General features: G+C 36.9%; 1 protein-coding gene across 1 annotated transcript in view; it reads left to right on the forward strand.

Moving 5' to 3' along the window:
* The window catches only part of GRIN2A (glutamate ionotropic receptor NMDA type subunit 2A), a 1,242,307-nt gene that overhangs the window by 1,109,535 nt on the left and 112,622 nt on the right, over window positions 1-20,150 (forward strand). Inside the window, exon 9 of the mRNA XM_044089077.1 lies at window positions 14,590-14,777. Within this exon, the coding sequence (XP_043945012.1) occupies window positions 14,590-14,777 (188 nt within the window). The remainder of the gene's footprint in view (window positions 1-14,589; window positions 14,778-20,150) is intronic.

A 20,150-nucleotide genomic window follows, 5' to 3' on the forward strand; every position in this document is an offset into this window, starting at 1 on the left:
GGACAGACTAGCAACCTTCTCTCTACACTTAGTCTCTTACAGACTCCTTCACGGACATCTGTCTCTAGCCTCTCAAGCCATAGAAGACTTAGCCTTCTTTGACCTCCTTTTTCATCACATGTCAAATGGTACCTCAGATATTAGGTTAAAAGAACAAAACCTTCATCAACAGATAAATAAGACATGTTGGCATGCTGGATTCATATCCCATCCCTCACCTCAAGAACAATCTTCCACTATATGTCAGTTATAGTAGAACCTTTGCCACTTTCAAGGTGAACCTATATAATTGGATGGGAAACCTCAAATTCACCCCTGGTCTATCCTGTCTTCCCCTATTTAAGGCCAGAGGGAAATTTTTGACTAGGGGTGTAATGGTCTGAAACTGATTGCCTAGTGATTACCTATTAACCTAGGTACCTAAAGAAACTGACATTTTCAGGTGTGTATCCTAGAATTGTTTTGAAATTTTTGAAGGACTTGACACTATGATTGAATACTTTTCACGTTCCTTAGGGCTTTGGAGATAAGCCATTTAGATAAGAAAACAAAGCTACATAACTCGATTTTTTTTTAAACCAATGTAAAAGCATATTTATAGTTCCCACTATCATAAAGAGGTTTTTGCTGTGGTTTAAACATTGCTTGGTTTTTAGCCTTGTATTATCAAGGTGTACTGAAGTCAGCAATCCCAACATTCTCACATTTATGGAAGGGACTTATTACTGAGGATTTCCAAACATAAGGGGCGTGGTGTGTTATGAAACTTATTTGCAAAAGGTATTTTAAATACAGAATTATACCATGACCCCCCCATTAATATTCCAAAACGTGCACGCTGATTGGTTAGCGTGCACGTTGTAAATCGACTTATACTAATGGAAAAAGGTCCGGTCACCCAGACTTTTTCCATTAGTATAAGTCTTTTTTTAAAACACTGTCTCGCTATGTTAAAGGAGTTTAAACTCCTTTAACATAGTGAGACAGTGTGTAAAAAGGAACGGAAATCTTGATTTCTCCGTCGCTTTTTTCAAAACTGTCTCGCTATGTTAAATGGGTTTAACATAGCGAGACAGCTTTAAAATAAGCAACGGAGATTCTCCGTTGCTTTTTTTAAAGCTGTCTCGCTATGTTAAACCCATTTAACATAGTGAAACAGTAAAAAGCAACAGAGATCTTGCTTTCTCCATTGCTTTTGCCCACAGCTCTGATATACTGCATAGGCATACGCATGAGCAGTACATCAGAACTGCCGCAGAATATCAGACAGTCTGCTGCGGAAGGGCAGCAAGGAGGCATTATACAATGCCATTATTTAAGAAAAGTAATTATTTTTTCTTCTTAAATAATGTCATTGTATAATAGCAATAACCCACTTCTGGGTGTGGGTAATGCTGGATTTACCCACGGTTGGCTTTGTTTGGCCACTCGGGCTTCTTCCTCGTGACCAAACCACGCCAACCATGGGTAAATCCAGCATTACCCACACCCAGGCGTGGGTTATTGCTATATTAACGCCTTGCTATTTACATCATTGGGACAAGCTACTGAAACTCAATTAACCTTTCTCAGAGCCCTCCATACGTCATACTGAGCTTAAATTGTAACTGGACAATAAGGTTTAATTTGTGTTTCACTGGGGAAGAAACAGTTATATCACTGCTACTCATAAAGTTATTAAAAGCATTTGTGGTCAGTCATAGCATGTCCATAGTGGTACGGAGCATGCCACTCAACTGTCCAGATTTTTGCAGAATGTTCAGATTTTTGCCTCATATTTTTGTCTGTTCCTTATAAAATTTGTGGTTTTCTGGCAAATCAGTGAGGATTCAGTTAACAAAATAATGAAATACACTCAAGTTTCAGACTTCATATTCTTAAGAAAATGCATTATAACATAAAACCTTATGAGAACAGTCTGATATTAGTAATTCGAGTACCAGTAAGGTGTACCCTGCCTGCTCATGCGATGTATGTGGCTTTCCTGCTGCTATTCTCCTTATACCATCATGACCTCTCATTCTGTATGCTGTGAGAGTTAATTAGTTCAGGTAGTGTTGTATAGTTACTGTTCTTTAATGAATTCTTAACCCGTGCTACAGCTAAGCTGTCTGGCTTTTCACTCCTTGCGGGTGGGACTCCTTTACAGGTAGTTGAGGTGAAATTCCTTGAGCTTTAGTTGATTGAAGAGAAGGATGCCAAACTACATAACACTGATGACCGTTTTCCATTACAAGTCGTTACTGCTGTGATTTTTAAGCATGATCTAACAATGATCCCCTTCCTTTGGGAGATTTTTTCAGTCTTCAAGTTACTGTGACCATGGCAATTTTCTATATAAGTCTAGGTGGAGTGTGGGAGACTTGTTCCTCTATAGTGGGGTGTAGGTGGTCTTGCATCCCTCACACGCTGTGGGTGTGGATACTCACCTCTCTTAGCTATGCTATCTCTCTCCTTTTTTTCCTATATCTTTACAACTCTATCTTTTTCTTTAATTTGTAAATGATCTTTCCTTCCTCTTTGCCTCTATTTTCTTTTAGTATTCGTTTTGTTACTTAACGTCTTCTTTCATACTGTGCCAGTTTATCTTGTCTGTGGTATATGACTTTTAAGCGGTGAAATGAATAAGTTTAGTAATCCTTTCTTATTTGTACCTACACTCTTATCAGTCGTGTTTGCCATAGAAGTATAACCATGTGTATTCTTCTACACTACATTGTACCTACACATGCTACGACATGCTACGACATTGATTCTTATTTCAATGTATTTTTAACCTGCCTTAGTTATTCTCTGTATGTTTCTTGGTTTATTAATTGAATACTAAGTCAACTTTATTGTATGCATTTACTGTGGAGCTTTTCTCACAAGGTCTCCACTGAAAAAGGTCTCTGTCCCAGCTGGACCAACCCAGTCAACAAATGTCAAATAAATAAGTAAATAAATAATAACTATAAGGGCTCTGGTCCCCACCGCAAAATGCTTACATTTATTTATTTTTTTGCCCTTCACTGCTTCAGTTGTTATTTTTGGCATTTCTGATGCCTATGGTATTGCAGATTGGTAGCACATAGTTGCACTATGTATCTCCAAGTACAAATGACTGACCTAGACTGTCCTGATACAATGGAACAGATAATGAGTTCATTTCTCATCCTAGTCCTCTCTGAAACAAGCGTTACACACGCACACACACACACACACACACACACACACACACACACACAAACACACACGCACACACACACACCCCGAGAAAATAACCAGCTATTCCAGATTCACTCATGGGCTCTTAAAGAAGGTAGCAAGTCCATACATTTTGAGTTCAGTATTAATAATAACTTTCATTATTCTGACCTCAGACTTCTTGTCTGCAGTGGAGGTAACTAGACCTTTATACCAGTACCTAAAGAATGTGAACACCACTTATAAAAAACGTTGTGCTCAGGAAAAGTAAAAGGTGGACCACTCATTAAATCTGCCGGTCTCAGCATTATCTAACAGCAATTTGAAAGTGACATTTCAAAATCCATTACTATTAATGGACTACCGATTAATACTAAAGTAAATTAAGACCATACAGTTAGGAACCAGTCCGTGATTAAAAACGATACCAAATAACTGGCCATCATAGAGACTCCTATTCAGATATTAAGCAAAAGTTAAAACTTCCCTAGCCCTTTAGTAATTTAAGTTCAACTTCTATGTAAAAAAAAAAAAATCAAATAAAAACAATTAAACTATGAAACTGGACCTAGAAAAACTTCTACTTTCTATCCTTGGTAACCAGAGCTGCAAAACGAAAAGGTATAAGCCTTGAATAACTTGAGTATGGCCTTCTCTCATAATTGAGTTCACTTCACAAAAACTCTTCAGCCTGCAAACAATCACTGGCCAAGTATGTTGATTTATAACTGTAGTGTCTCACAATGACCACAACTGCTCATAAAAAAGTAGAGTTAGCCAGAAATTGCCCCCCACTTAAACAGAGGTTGAAGATCATCCCCACAAAATCTAACATCCACCCACACTAAAAGTCACTTAAGCAGCCAAGAGATAGCATCCATGCCTGCTGGAAATGAAGTCAACCTCCAAATGTCTAGTCAGTTTCACTGTCAATCACTCTTTTACTGTGCCCTAACTATAGTATTAGAAGAAAAAGAGATACCAGACTAGAGTATATCAATCCAGTCAGTGGGTCTTTCCTTTTCAAACTGTTAAAAATGAAACTGCTACTATCTACCCTATAAAGCAACCCCTACATCGCAGTCCTGTGTAAGATCCTTTTAGGACAATACTGTGGTCTCTCAAAAGACCACGTAACAGACTTAGCCTCACAGGCTATATTTTCTCTTTACTAGGATATAAAACCTGAGATACCATATCATCCTCTCTGAGACATATAAACAAAGCTCAGCGGTTTAAAGCAATTTTAATTCATTTTCTTCAGGGGTGGTGTCATTGTCATCCTTTCATCTGTTTTATAGTTATATGAATTCCCTCTCTTCACCCTCCTCCTCATTGCCCACAGCACAATCACTGTTGTCACAACAAACCTGGACATAGTGCTTGATTCACAGCTGTACACACGCACACACACACACACACACACATATATATATATATATATATATATATATATATATATATATATATGTGGGTCTACTATTGTTGATTGAAAGCTCACTTTACTGAAAACTCACTTGACTGAAACTCATTTAGTTCAAAGTCATAAATGGCCTTTTCCCAACTGTAGTGCGACCCTGGAGCTAGTATATAAAGTAAGGGGGGTATGGGTGTGTGGGGGGCCTAGCCCCCCCACATATTATAAACATTTTAGACTATACACAGTGATACTTACAAGTGCAATAAATAACTGTTTCCAAAAGAGAATTTATAACCCTTACTTTATATACTAACTCCAGGGTCGCACTACAGTGGGGAAAAGGCCATTTATGACTTTGAACTAAATGAGTTTTCAGTGAAGTGAGTTTTCAGTGAAATGGTCCTAGTAATTTCATTTTCAATCAAATGAGTTTTCAATCAACCGTAGTAGACCCATATATATATATATATATATATATATATATATATATATATATATGTGTGTGTGTGTGTATAAATGTATATATATATATATATATATATATTTGTGTGTGTGTGTGTGTGTGTGTGTGTATCACTGTCACCTCTGAGTACCACTGCTATTTTTTATCTGAATATGACTTCCTTTGTTTAATTATATATATCTTGTTTCACTTATGTCATTAATTTTAAACATACTGTTGTGTGTGAAAAGTCATAGCTGCATTCAACACATTACAGGATTTATTTTGTGACTGTTCCTTAAATTTTCATTGTATTACGCATTGTAACTAGTTCAGTATGGTTGCAGTAAAGCTGTACACTTAGGCAAAGATTAAAATATGGGCCGTTTCATTGTTTATTGCCTTACTCAACAAAATAGAAATAAAAATAATGTACCAACAATATTTCGGTTGGCACACTTCAATGATTTATGGTGATATTTAGGATACAATTGTAGCTTTATAGTGTTAAACCACATGTATTTGCTCGAGAGCCTGGATCTTAAAAGCAAAGAAAATGCATTTTAAAGGCTTAACAAAAATAAGCTATTTTTGACATTCTTTTTACAAGAACAGATTAATTAATCATTTTATAACTTGTAAAGCCTGGGCTTCTCTAGGTTCACAGGAACAATCAGTCAGAGCAATAACCCTTACTGCAAAAGTTAATAGCAAGCAAATACAAAGAATTCCGGTCAAAAACTTCATGCAGGATAAGGCTAGTTCAACATCCAGAAAGTGCGATTACATTACGTCTTTGAGAACCAGTCTCAAGAGGTTCAAAGTAATCAGAGTTGCAAGATGCCTATGAAGCTGATTCGACTACTGCTTAGAGAAGAAAAAACTTGTTAAAACATGGAGTGTATTTATTAAATAAAAGTGCAGTGTATGCTGCAAAATCAAACACATCAGCAGTTTTTGAAATTGACGTGATAGTGTCATGCATAAGACTGCTGCAAAAATCAATGACTGCATTGAAAATTTATGTTAATTTCAAGCTTTGTTGTATCACACAGGCACTCAGTAATCTTTGAAGTCAACTGTCCGAAGGCATTTTACATAACAAACTATGATCAGAACAAATCAAAGTGTTCTTTTCATTTGAGAGTGTGTATGTGTGTGTGTGTGTGTGTGTGTGTGTGTGTGTGTGTGCGTGTGTGTGCGTGTGTGTGTGTGTGTGTGTGTGTGTGTAAGTTTGTGAGATACTGCCACATTCTAACATTTTGAGCAGTGAAATCTGTTTATGCATTATTTTAAATGCACCAAAAAAGCAAGAGGGGATGACTTGTTAATGTACAGTGCAAAATGATGTCTTTGTGAGAGATGTTAAAAGTAATTTATTTTTTAAATGATTCTCTACCAGGCACATTTAAAGAGATGTCAAAAGGGGAGGCACTTTTTTGTGCCTGCCTCCAGCCCATAATCATATTTTTGCTGTCTTGCGTTTACTGTCTGTCTATCTATCTATCTATCTATCTATCTATCTATCTATCTATCTATCTATCTATCTATATATCTACCTATCTATCTATCTATCTGTCTATCTATCTGTCTGTCTGTCTGTCTGTCTATCTATCTGTCTTTCTGTGTATATATCTTTGTACATAAATGGATACGTTCATGCAGGGGTGCTGTTAGACTCATCCTTTGTCAGTTCACAAATTGTCAAAGATATTTTCAAGAGAAACACACCTTAGCAAGCACTACCAATCAATAGAATGCATAGATTAGATAAGACGTCCTCTACTGCAGGACCCATGGCAAAGACTGCAGGAGTGTTTCAGTGCATTTCCTTCACTTCAATATCTTTGAACATCTGTAAGCCAATTATGTCTGCAATCATCTAAGAATGACACGCTGCTGCTTATATATATATATTGTATTTATTTATTTATTTATTGACATTTCTTAACCAGGTTTGTCCAGCTGAGCCATAGACACATTTTCAGTGGAGTCCTGAGGAGAAAAAAACAAATATATATATAATATATATATATATATATATATATATATATATATATATATATATATATATATATATATATATATATGTGTGTGTGTGTGTGTGTGTATATGCAAGAAAGAGACAGTGTCTGGAAAGCCTGGACCAAAACTAAACAATTACATCTTCTACTCAAATATAGACAACTTAGGAACCTTGCTAAATAACTTAACTACAAACGACAAAAAGTCCTACTATAACACTGCCTAGCTCAATAGCAAAACCAACCCTGAACTGTTTTGGTCTACTATCAATAATTAAATTGGAATCTGTAATGTGGTCTACTCTAAATAACATCCTTTCCCCAGATTGTCCCGCAAACCCCTCGCCTTACCCAAACACATCCCCGCAGGAAACAGCTACCCTCCTCAATCATCAGTTCATTGACACCATCCAAAAACTCATACCCTCTAATGCTAGCACTACTGCCATACCAACCCCTCCCAGCCCTACAAACCAAACCACCCTGTTCATACTTCCTGTATCAAATCTCTTCTTCTTAAGCTCTGCCTCTACTTACAATCTACCTCCTACCTTCCTCAAAAATTGCTGCTGAATCTATTGCCTATGTTATATCCATACTAATCGATAGATCTATTCAAGAATCCGCCGTGCTTACCCTGTGGAAATTCTTCTTCACTATTCCTCTGCACGAAAGTGGGAACTCCACTGACCCTGGCAACTATTGACCCATTGCCATTCTATCCCCTCACTTGAAGATACTTGAAAAATGCATTCACTCTCAGCTTCTTAACCACCTCCTCCTGCATAACCCTCTCACTTCCACTAAGCATAGCTTCCGTCCCAACCACAGCACAGCCACTGCCCTGCTATCCTTTACACATACCATTGCCAAAGCCCTAGACAACAGCAAATTCATATCTCACCTCTTCCTTGACCTTTCCAAAGCTTTTGATACAGTCTCTCATACTCTGCTGCTATCTAAACTAGCTAAACTTAACCTGTCTTCTTCCTCCCTAGCTTGGTTCTGTATCTACCTATCCTGCAGACAACACTCCATCAAATGTCTCTCATCCTTTTCACCTTTCCTTCCTGTCCCAACTGGAGCACCTCAAGGTTCCATCTTGATTCCCCTCCTATTCAATGTCTTCACCAAGGATCTCTATACATCTTGCAATCAATCTTCTCTCATCCAGTATGCTGACGACTCTACACTCATCTCTGTCTCAAATAATATCTCCAAACTGCATACCATAACCCAACATGCCTTTCTATCCACCGAAAAATGGCTGTCTGATAATCTACTTATTCTTAACCCCCAAAAGACCAACACGATTATCCAACCCAATACCCACACAAAACTCAAATTCAACCTGCACATATTCCAATGTATAAAAAACACACCAGACACTGGGTTTACTGTATCGTAACAAAAAATTTCTAACCCACAATGCCAGACTCACACTAGCACAAGCATTCCTCCTGCCCTCTCTCCTATATGCTGCCCCAGTACTCACCAACATTCAAACCCCTACCCTGAACAAACTCCAACAAACATACCACAAAACTGCAAAATTTATCACAAACACTCCATAACAAGGCACATCACTGCATTGCTCTAAACTCTCTGCAGTGGCTCGAGCTCCCCCAACAACTCCATCTATCTCAATTTCAAATGCTGCATCACATTCTTACAAATCTCCATCCTGCTCATCTCTGTCATGCTTTATCTCTACCTGTAAGTCATCTCAAACCCTCCATACATCTAACCAGCAGCTACTTGAAATCTACCAACCCCAACAAACTGTGGGCAGACTACTATACAAACATTCTGTTGCCCATGCTTGGAACAAAGTCCCCTTAAACATATGTTCCATCAACCACTCGTTACACTTTAAAAATGAACTAAAGTATTATCTACTCAACTCCAAGACTTGCCCCTGCCAAGAGCCAACATAAGCTCCATTTCACCCCCCATAATATTAATTAATTTCTCTCTCATCTCACTCCCACATCTCCATGTAAGACAGCTAGTGCTAAATGCTTTTAATCACAAACATACAAAATTCCCTAGTGAATTTTTATTTGTCCTGCAAAAATGAATGTGTATATGTCCTGATGAATGCATTCTACTATGTTTTTATTCCTGCTGTGTAACTTGTATGGTTTTGAATTTTTGTCTATTGTCTCTCATATATGTATGTACAAAAAAAATTATTTGAATTGTAATTTTTCTGTCACTAACTATTAATGGAGCTTTTCCCCTCGGGTCTACACTGAAAAAGGGCCCCAAGCCGCCCACACATATGATAGGGCCAAGGAGATTAGAATCAATGAGGCCACCTCCACAAAGGGGCTAGTAACCAGTGGAGTCCCCCAGAGATCTTTGCTGGGCCCATTCCTCTTGGCATCTACTACACAGATGTCAAAGACAATGTCAAAGGCTTGTGACTAACCAAGTTCACAGATGATTGCAAACTGGAAGACTTCATTGAATCCCGCCAAGACAAAATCACCCTTCAGGAAGTTCTAACACAGATGCTTAGTGCCAAAACCATGGCTTAAATCTCAGTATCAAGGATTGCATTATAGTACTTTTTGGGAAGTTGGCTTCCTGGGGTAACTATGTAATAAATAAAACACCCCTAAAGTTGCAAAAAACAGCAACATGAGCATAAGGAATGGAAAGAAATACCAGACTCTTGAACCACCACTCCTTTGTCTAACCCACGTAGCCCACCAGCAAGTGAATGAGTCACAAATCCTTAAACACTTTAATAGTGCAAGTACAAATAACGTTTGTAATAAAACTCTACAACACCACTCAGGTAAGCGCTTTTGTCTGTTCACATGACAGACTTTATCAAAACCAATGCCTGTTCCCATATTTGTGCTTAAATACACATCACTTCCTGCATCAATAACATTTTTAAAGCAACCAGCTTGAAATGTTTGTAAAATAGTTATTGACTACTTATTAAATACATCTTGTATAACCCTATAGTCTAAACTAATAATAAACATAGTTATCCTAAAAATAAAAAGTTAAAAACAGTAAAAAAAAAATTTTTATTATAATATACTTGCCCTTTGTTTTAAAAGGGGCATCAAAGATAAATAATCATTAATACCTGGGGGGTTGTTGCCATTCAGTGTCAACTGCCATTTTAACTCTGTCTTTTCAATTTCATTTACCTGATTTTGAAAATTAGGTATTGTGGTTTCAATCAAATGAAATTCAGTATTTTGAAATAATGGACCCATATACATACATATGTATATCTATCTGTCTATCTATATCCATCTATCTCTCTATGTATATATGTGTGTGTATATATATATATATATATATATATATATATATATATATATATATATATCTTATACATATGTGTGTATACTTACATATGTAAATTTGCAGATGATAGGAATCTGAAGCATTCTTTTCAAATGATTCAGATTCCCACATTTTGTTTTGACTCTCCTGAGTCTTGCTCTGTGACATGCCAGGGGCCCTGTATGTAAAATCTCTTGGCTAATAAGCTAAGATCGATCTCTGTACAAGACAGTTTCAAGCACTTGCCCAAAACTTAGTTATATTACCTGGTATTTGATCCCTAGTTAACTGTAGTTTGTAATAGTTTGTGGAGATTTTCTCCCCAGACCTCCACTGAAAATGGGCCCTTTCTGAACCAGTTGGACTTCCCAGTAAATAAGAGTATCAAATAAATAATAAATACAATTGTAATTTTTGTACATCTGTTGTGTTTACTTGTAACAGTGTTGGGTTTAAAGACTTAAATAAACCCGAACAGGACCTTATCTCTTAGAGTACCTAATGTCAAAGATCAGGTTAATAGAGAACGGACCTTATCTCTTAGAGTACCTAATGTCAAAGATCAGGTAATGGAGAACTAACTCTGTTATTTAATGTGAGGGGAGGCAAGTTTCAATTAACTTTGAGTATTAAAATGTATATTGTTAAGGAATAAAGGATATTCTTATGCCATTAATCATATCATCTGGGAGACTCTTAAATATTTCCATCATCTTGCCACTTTATTGATAATAAACTTTCCTTTAAAATGAATGTTCTGATGGTAACTAAGAACAATAAACAGATGTGTACTCTCTCCCTTAACTAAGCATTATCAGATCTCAGAAGATCAGATGAAGCTTGGTTATGGGTAAAAGTGCTCATCTGTTTATTATTGTTTATTTATCACAAATGAAGTGTCAATTTCTGAACACGTTATAACTGCTTGGTTACTTTGAAGTCTCATTGGAGCTTGTGGACATGTCATTATTCTTTTTTTCCAGATTTTAAGTAGTCTAAGCAAGCAGTTTCATTGTTTAGAAACTACCAGATGTCCCTCTCTTTATCTGTCTGTCGATCTATCTATATAGTACTGTAGACAAACTTTATTTCAAGTATTGCCAGTAATATTGTTGACTTGAATGCAGTGTGATTACAGATTATCTTCGGTTGGTTTTGACCTTTGAAATCTGCACTGGGTGTAAAAGAAAAAAATGGCTCACTGTAGGTGTACTAAGTGTAAACTGAACGAATTTAACACATATCACGGGGGTGGGGGCACTAAACCTGAGTTTTCCATTAAAAGTAGTGCAATATATAGCGTGCAGATGTAGTGACCATTGGGACTCAGCACCAGCCCATTACCTACAAAAACATACTGGCATCATCCGCTGATCTGAAAAAGCACCTGGACATTGAGCACTTCCATGTCTCCTTCCTTAGACAGTGGAACACTTCTTAAAATTAAATGTGAAGAAGCCAAAGTGGTTTTGCAACTCATCTAAATAACATTGTCTTGGAGAAAAAAATATAGCCATATGGATATAGATATACATAGCTATAGATATAATCTTGCTGTATAGATAGATATTGTCCAGTACTATAGCTACACGTGGCTATGATCAAATTTCTCAACTGTCAAGGGCCTAAATTACAAGATACTGAGAAACAGAATGACAGCTGCTGTTTTCCATAAGAAATCACTGTCAATTAATCCTTTTCTGGGGGAGCTTTCTCCCTTTGTGTCTGTCTGACCAAAGAGTTGGCTTATATAAGTCTGAGGGGTGTAGGGGCTTGTCCCTCACATGGCTGAGGGGTGTAGGAGCTTGTCCCTCACATGGCGATGCAGGGGGAATGCTTACAGTTGAAAGTTTTGCACTTCAGCATTTCAGTTGCTGAGAATCGTGTTTTTCAAGGTTTTGCGGAGTAACAGTGAATAGTCCTTCCCCCTCTCTCCTCTGTCTCTGCCAATCAGCCTTTAACTGTGCTGTATCACTGATGTGCCTTCATCTGCATCTCTATGCATTACTGGATCTTGTCTTTCTACATTAACTCATATTCAGTGCAAGTCATCTTCACATATTATACTAACTCATCTGTTTGCTCACAAAACCATTTCTGTGTTTACGGCTACTTAACATCTCACAGAGATTGCTGTTTTTACCAATGAACTCTAGTCTGACTTTTCTCATCAGTTATTATAGTTTTGCATTCTTTTTTGTAATAGCATTGTTCTTATATGGAGATATGCTCATTTTTGTTATTTAATTTGACTTATCAGTATAACGCACCTTGTGTCTCTCTTTTTAATATCTCCAAGACTTTTGGGTTTCTAATACCATGATGGGAATGGACCCCATTCCTAAGTCAAAGTACAATTAAAGTAGTGTTGTTTTAATCTTTGATGTTAGCCAGACGTGCTCTTCACAGCACCCACAATGTGCCCAGTAATGACTCCTGCAATTTGTATAGAATTACATGCATTGGTAGCATATCTAAATGCGATTATAGATTCTTTTTTTATAACACCCATAACTCCTACTACTACTGGAACTGTCGGTGTGTCTTTCTTCCACATTGCCCTCATTTCTGTCTGCAAATCCTGGTATTTTGTGACTTTTTGTTTCTCTGTATGTAACATACCGTAGTCACTGAGTGTAGAAATTTCCATGATCAGTGCTACTTTTGTCTTCTTTACATTGAACACTATATCTGGTTTTATCTCCTGTAAAAAGGGTCCTAAGATAAGTGAGTCTAAGTAGCAAACAAATGCATGCATAATTTAGGTAATTACATTTATGTAACCAGGTTGATGTAGTTATTATAAATCTGCAGTTTATTACACATTGGTTTGGGATGCAAAATTGCTGTTTTTGTACATCTTGAGAATAAAGTACAAAAAGCAGTCCAAACAACAGACAAAGGTCGTGACGGTACATAAAAAACACCAAACAAACAAGAATCAGTGCAACAGACAAAGGTCGTGACGGTACATAAAAAACACGAAACAAACAAGAATCACTGCAACAGACAAAGGTCGTGACGGTACATAAAAACACCAAACAAACAAGAATCAGTGCAACCACCACAGCTGATAGCATCCAAATATTTTAATAAAACAAAGATAAATGCTTTTGCGTTCACCAAACGCTTCTTCACATCATAAAAACAGTTGCAAAATAGCATATATTTCAAAGGTGAAACAACCAATCACATTTAAATATTAAAAACATGTTTAATTATCACTCTAAATTAATTTACGCCCATTCAGTGCTGGTTTTAAAGAAACACATCCATTAAGACTTGAATACCTACCAGCCTGCAGTCTCAAAATCCATTGTAATTCAGCTTGTTCAGTACACAACATGTCATTTATTTAGCTACCTACATGTCATGCTGTGGTTTCTATGGTGGAAAAAACAATAAAAAGTTTAAGGATAGGATCTGTAGACATCTTTATGATATTAGGGTAGATAATGAAAAAAATGCCGTAGCCAAGCACGTTAAGTAAAATACAGATCATATTTTTTCCTTTAGAGTGCTTCACTCTATACAAGTGAGTGGTGGTGGTGGGGGGTATGATTTAGTGAACAAGCTGAATTACAACGGATTTTGAGGCTGCAGGCTGATAGGTATCCAGGTCTTAATGGATGTGTTTCCTTAAAACCAGCCCTGAAAGGGTGTAAATTAGTTTAGAGTGATAATTAAACATGTCTTTTAATATTTAAAATGTAATTGTCTGCTTAGCCTTTTAAATATATGCTATTTTGCAATTGTTTTCATGATCTGAAGAAGCATTTGATGAAACACAAAAGCGCTTATCTTTGTTTTCATTAAAATACTTGGATGCTATCAGGTGTGGTGGTTGCACTGATTCTGGTCTGTTTTGTGTTTTTTTACATCTTGGTTGATTTTACAATGTTTAAAATGTGTTTGAAATATATTATTTTGGTCTGGCAATTATACTAATTTGGTAATTTATATATATATATATATATATATTACTTAAATGGCATATGTCTCATTGAAAAAAATATCTGAATATATATTATTATAAATTTTATTACATTAAATATAATAATGTAATTATATTTTAAAATACAATTATAATATATTATATTAAATATGTAATATATTATAGATTATCCAAAAATAGATTTCCTGATTCCATAGGCCTTGTGTATAATGGCTCTGACCTGGTTAAGCTTTTTGTTTCTTTGCAGAAAACTGGATGCATTTATCTATGATGCTGCAGTCCTGAACTACATGGCTGGACGAGATGAGGGGTGTAAGCTCGTAACGATTGGGAGTGGGTATATATTTGCTACCACAGGATATGGAATTGCTCTACAGAAAGGCTCCCCTTGGAAACGACAGATAGACTTGGCACTTCTGCAGTTTGTTGGTGATGGTATGAATTAATTGTTAAAGTTTTTAATTGTGTTTCTTATGAATAATTCCTGTGGCTTATAAGTATTTTGAATGCTGACTTAACAAAATGTATTTATTTATTATTGAGTTATTTATTTACTTTTTGCATGCATTTTTTTCATGTTATTTATAGGAATATGCAGTTAACCAAATCAACTTAATTTGCAAAATGTACTTACTTGTCTAAGGACTGAGTTAAAAAAAGCATCTCCGGTGATGTTTATATAGCAAGTGAAATAATTTTGGTCTCCAACTTGGTGATGAGAGGCAGTCAGTTAATTTATCCTTTTTCTACTTGTAGTTTAGGACCAACAACTTTTATTTCATATGCTAAAATTAAATGTAAAAAGCATGCTGACATTTTACAAATCAGAATGTGTCTAGGAGGTTGAGTAATGCATTTTAGTCCTCTTGTTTAAAAAGGTAGTCTGTAAGTATTATGCTATATTTTTCAATATGTTTATAACCTAGGCCATGACATGGTGTGAAAATAAAGCACTGAACTTATTTTCTGGATCAAGTATGCAAAGAAGAATGTATGTCTGAGAGGCTAATATTTCTTGCCAAACCTACTACCAGAGGACCGACCAGGTGCAGTGCTAAACCTACTAACAGAGGACTGACCAGGTGTAGTGCTAAACCTACTAACAGAGGACTGACCAGGTGCAGTGCTAAACCTACTACCAGAGGACTGACCAGGTGCAGTGCTAAACCTACTAACAGAGGACTGACCAGGTGCAGTGCTAAACCTACTAACAGAGGATTGACCAGGTGCAGTGCTAAACCTACTAACAGAGGACCGACCAGGTGCAGTGCTAAAGCTACTAACAGAGGACTGACCAGGTGCAATGCTAAACCTACTAACAGAGGACTGACTGGCGCAGTACTACAAAGAAAACCAAGATGACCACCATGGTCTTAGCCTCCTACTACTAATTATTGCTAAAACAGGAACACATAGGGAAGCTGGGTCATGTCAGGAGTTTGGAAGACAGTTTTATTAGAGGAAAATTGTGAGTTGTGATGGTCCCACCACTGCCAACCAATATGTTATGACCACCCATATGTGAAGCCCCCACTCAGGGACAGTGATCAAGGAGCCTGAATCCTCACCTCTGACACTGGAGAGGGATGTTCACTTGGAAGACAAATGGATACACTCAGTATTTCCAGATGAAGACCTCTCTCCATCAAGCACAATTTCCCTTAAGACCACACAGAATGCACACTCAGCCCGGGGTGTGGGTGTCTGTATCTGTCTCCCTCCAGGTCTCCAATAAGGTTTCCCACTGGCACTGTTAAACCAGTACTTTATTTCAGTGTCACAAGTAGCTGATACACACACTCTTTGAGGTTTAATTTTCACACACACCCCGCACATCCACACACACAGACACACACACAGACACACACGCACACACACACACACACACACACACACACACACACACACACACACACACACACACACACAATTGGGAAAGGCAGACACAGATTACCCCCTCAACCAACTTTGCCCAGACAAATGCTAGATTTACTGCCACCAGTCAGTTACTATAAGGCTCTTAAAAGGATATCCAATTGACTGAGTGAAATTAATATTAATACAAATGATAGTTTGACCAGCAGTAAATCTTTCAGGAGTGGCCAGAGTTATCACCAAATAAATATGTGCAAATACTCTCAAAGGTTATGTACATTCTGAAAAGGACCAGCCACAATGAAAAGTTTAAATATATTTAATAATAAATAATAAAACAACAAGAAAATACTAAATATATATTTAAAGTAAACCACACAGTTCATATCACAGGAAATATTGAAAATAACACTGATGGACAGACACAGACAAATAAGGAAAAACAATATCTAAACTAAGCTTCACTATATTTTTCTGACTGAATCTAGGAGAATTACTGTTCCCTAATTACTTAATAGAGCAAGGCAGATGATGTGGTGAATGGTCCTTCTTGATGTCAGGCACAAGACAGAATACAGAGTACTCATAGGTTACTCCCTGAAAAATATAATTTCTAAGATGGCTTGCAGAATGCTGTCATCTGATCACATAATACTAGATTCTCACACTATGCCCTTTTGAAGTTTGAGACAGGACTGCTGCTATACACATTTAGAGCTTTTATGGCAGTGCTATACAGAATACTCATAGGTTACTCCCTGTAAAATATAATTTCTAAGATGGCTTGCAGAATGACCTCATTCAGTCAATGACTCTCGGTTCTCAAACTATGCCCTTTTGAAGTTTGAGACAGGACTGCTACAATAACAATACACATTTAGAGCTTTTATGGCAGTGCCTAGGAGCCAGAAACATTTATATCACTTCCCCCCTTCTTTACAAAAAAACTAACAGATAATGGCTTCTCTCAGAACTACTGTCTCTTGGTCTCATTCAACACTGTGGGGTGACATGTTAAAGGTTCAACAGCTCATTTACATTTCCCTTATTTTTTTAAAGTAAGCTAGCTGGTTAACATCTGCTCTGCCAGCAGGACTCACTGTTGATACATTTTTTAACATCAGCAACTTTAGAAACACATTTTAATTTTCAAATGCTGTACAGTTGTAATACATTTGTAACATAAGCATCTGTATAAATCAGTTTATATTCAAATGTCTTACAGTTCTGATACATTTGTAACAGAAGTATTTCTGCAAATCAGTTTGGTATTCAAATGCCATGCAGTTCTAATACATTTGCAACACAAGCATCTGTAGAAATCAGTTTGATATTCCCAGGACATATCATTCTTTACAAAACTCCAGCTGTTATGTTGGTACTAGCTCATATCATCACAAATATAAACAATGACTAAACAATTTTTATACGTAACTGCTGCCCGTATGATCCACTAAGTTGCATGTGGGTTTTCTAGTAACTTCCAGCTCTGCAAAATCTTAGCATATATAAATGTAACTACTGTAGGTCTATAAATCTAAATAGAAATGTAACTACTGTGTGTTTCACTGCAAGTTAGTATCATGCAATGTAAAACAATGGAGTTTTTCTCCTCAGGCCTCTGATGAAAATGGGTGTTACCCAGTTGGACTGTACCAGTAAACAAAGACAAATAAATAAGTAACATTAGTTTACATTATATAAATGCAAATAAAGGATACTAAATACTGAAATAAATAACCTTATTAACTAATTAACTAAACAAAGAAATATAATTTATGGCATTTATTTAGCATGCATCTACCTATAAGAACACCAAAATAATGCATTCCCAATATTAATTTGCAAAAACAAATGTCAATGTAAAATATCAGGAAAACTTCTAGAAGTAAAGATACCCAAAACACTCAGACTACCATGTTACAGCCAGGTTGTCACGTTTCCTGATACGTGCAGGGGCTGCCATTCATGCTCAAACCTAAATAACGATTTGTGTTGAAGTGGGGCAGCTGTGATAAGGAAAAGAATGTGCTACAATGTTTCCAATCACTTTGTTCAAGTTTGTGCAAATGTGGTTGCCATAGGGATGGTGTGGGAGGGGGTGAGAATGTACCATAGAGCAGAGTGAGAATGTACCTTAAATTGAGGTGAGAATGTACCCTAGGTCGGGATGAGAATGTACCTTAGGTTGAGGTGAGAATGTATCTTAGGTTTTCAGACAATAATCTGGAGGAGGATTTAGGTTTACAGAGTGGTAGGAGAGTTTTAAGGTTAGGGAACAGGAGGACGTTTAAGGATAGGGGGTGTTAAAGGAGATTTAGATTTAAGGATCACCAAGGGAGTTTTCAGTTTAGTGAGTGGCAAGAGAATTTAAGGTTAGGGAGTAGGAAGTTTGTTTCTCTTTTAGTGAATGATTAGGTAGTTTAGGTTTAGAGAGGGGGAGAGAAGTTTTTGGCTTAGGAACTGGTCAGGAACTTTAGGTTTACAAAGGAGAGTGGAGTTATGAGTTTAAGTTTAGGGATCAATCTGAAATATCATATTTAGCGGAGTAACGTTTTATGTTTAAGGTGACAGTGTACTTTATGTTTAGTTAGTGGGAGTGGAGCTTTACAGTTAGAGTGAAAGAGCAAGAATTCAGGTTAGAGTTAAGACCAGGTAGGAATTTTAGAGTTAGTGCTAGGGCTCTTAAAAGGCTATCCATTTACTAGGGTCAAGGAATTAGAGGGCTATAGGTAATTAGGAGCAGGACAGTAGGAGTTAGGGCACTTCCTGCTTAGAGAAAGTACATTAGCATGTGAGCTCTCGTAGTAGATCCCTTTGCTGCCACTTACATAATGTAAAAAAAAGAATCAGTAAAGCAAATTGGGAATGATCATTGCCTGTTTTTTTGGCTGTTTTTTTTTATCCCAGCTGTTTGGCCACCATCAAACACCCTCCCAGCCAATCAGCGTATTCATTCCCCCCCTTTACTAGGATAGGGTTGACTGAGAGGCACCCTCATTTAGACAGCCATCAGGGGCAATTTATGTTTTCATTTTCTCACACTACCTAGCTGCACTCACTTGGATATGCACTGGGGATAGGCCATCCCTGAAGGCCACTTACTCATTTTTGCAAAAAGTGTTTCCTTCATGCAAACATACCCCTCATGCACTTTTGTTTGTTACAAGCGTTATTAAAACTACTTTTTTACACTTCTGGGCTCAACTATCTATTTTGGATTTATTGTTTGGAGTATTACTGAAGTTCGAGGGTCTCATACCCTTGTCTGGTCTCCAGAGTGAACCTTGTGTGGTTATTTGTATTGGAAGTTCACTCTTTCATCTCTAATTTGGTTATCAAACATACCCCTCACCCAAAGCATGAGCATTGGTCTTCCCAGTGTCTACCAAGGAGATCACACCACTCAATGTGCCCTCAAGTGTGTGCAAAACCCCTCCCACCCCAGCAGAGGCAAGCAGACCACACCTATTCAACCCCCACTGTCTGGCTCCTCAAGTGTTGAAGCCAATAATTGAACCCCCATCACCTGAGACACAGTAAGAGCTCCATTCCTCAATATCATGGAACCAGGCAAAGATTGCTGACTTTATTTTACTAAAAAAGACATAAGTAAGTTGCAGTGGTTTGCAGTTATTTGTGTTTGATTTATAAAAGTAGAAATCCAAATTATCATAAATTACTGAATTGTGTAGTACATACCTTATTCTTTTGTTTTCACAGTGCTTTGACCTTGCTAAACTCACTTCATGTTTGACTGTAGCACATTCTGCTTTCAAATTGCTGTTGTTTGTGGAGTTAACTTAAAGTGCAGCATTTTCAATTTATTTCATATAATTTATATTTTGCTTTACATGTTGTCCAAGCAGAAAAAGCACATTTTTATTGGAGGCAATGTAAGAAACAGCTCTACAGGATATACTAGTTTTATAA

This window comes from Protopterus annectens, chromosome 12.part0 (genome assembly GCF_019279795.1).
Source record: "Protopterus annectens isolate FY-2018-M chromosome 12.part0, PAN1.0, whole genome shotgun sequence".
In the NCBI taxonomy this organism is placed as follows: Eukaryota; Metazoa; Chordata; order Ceratodontiformes; family Protopteridae; genus Protopterus; species Protopterus annectens.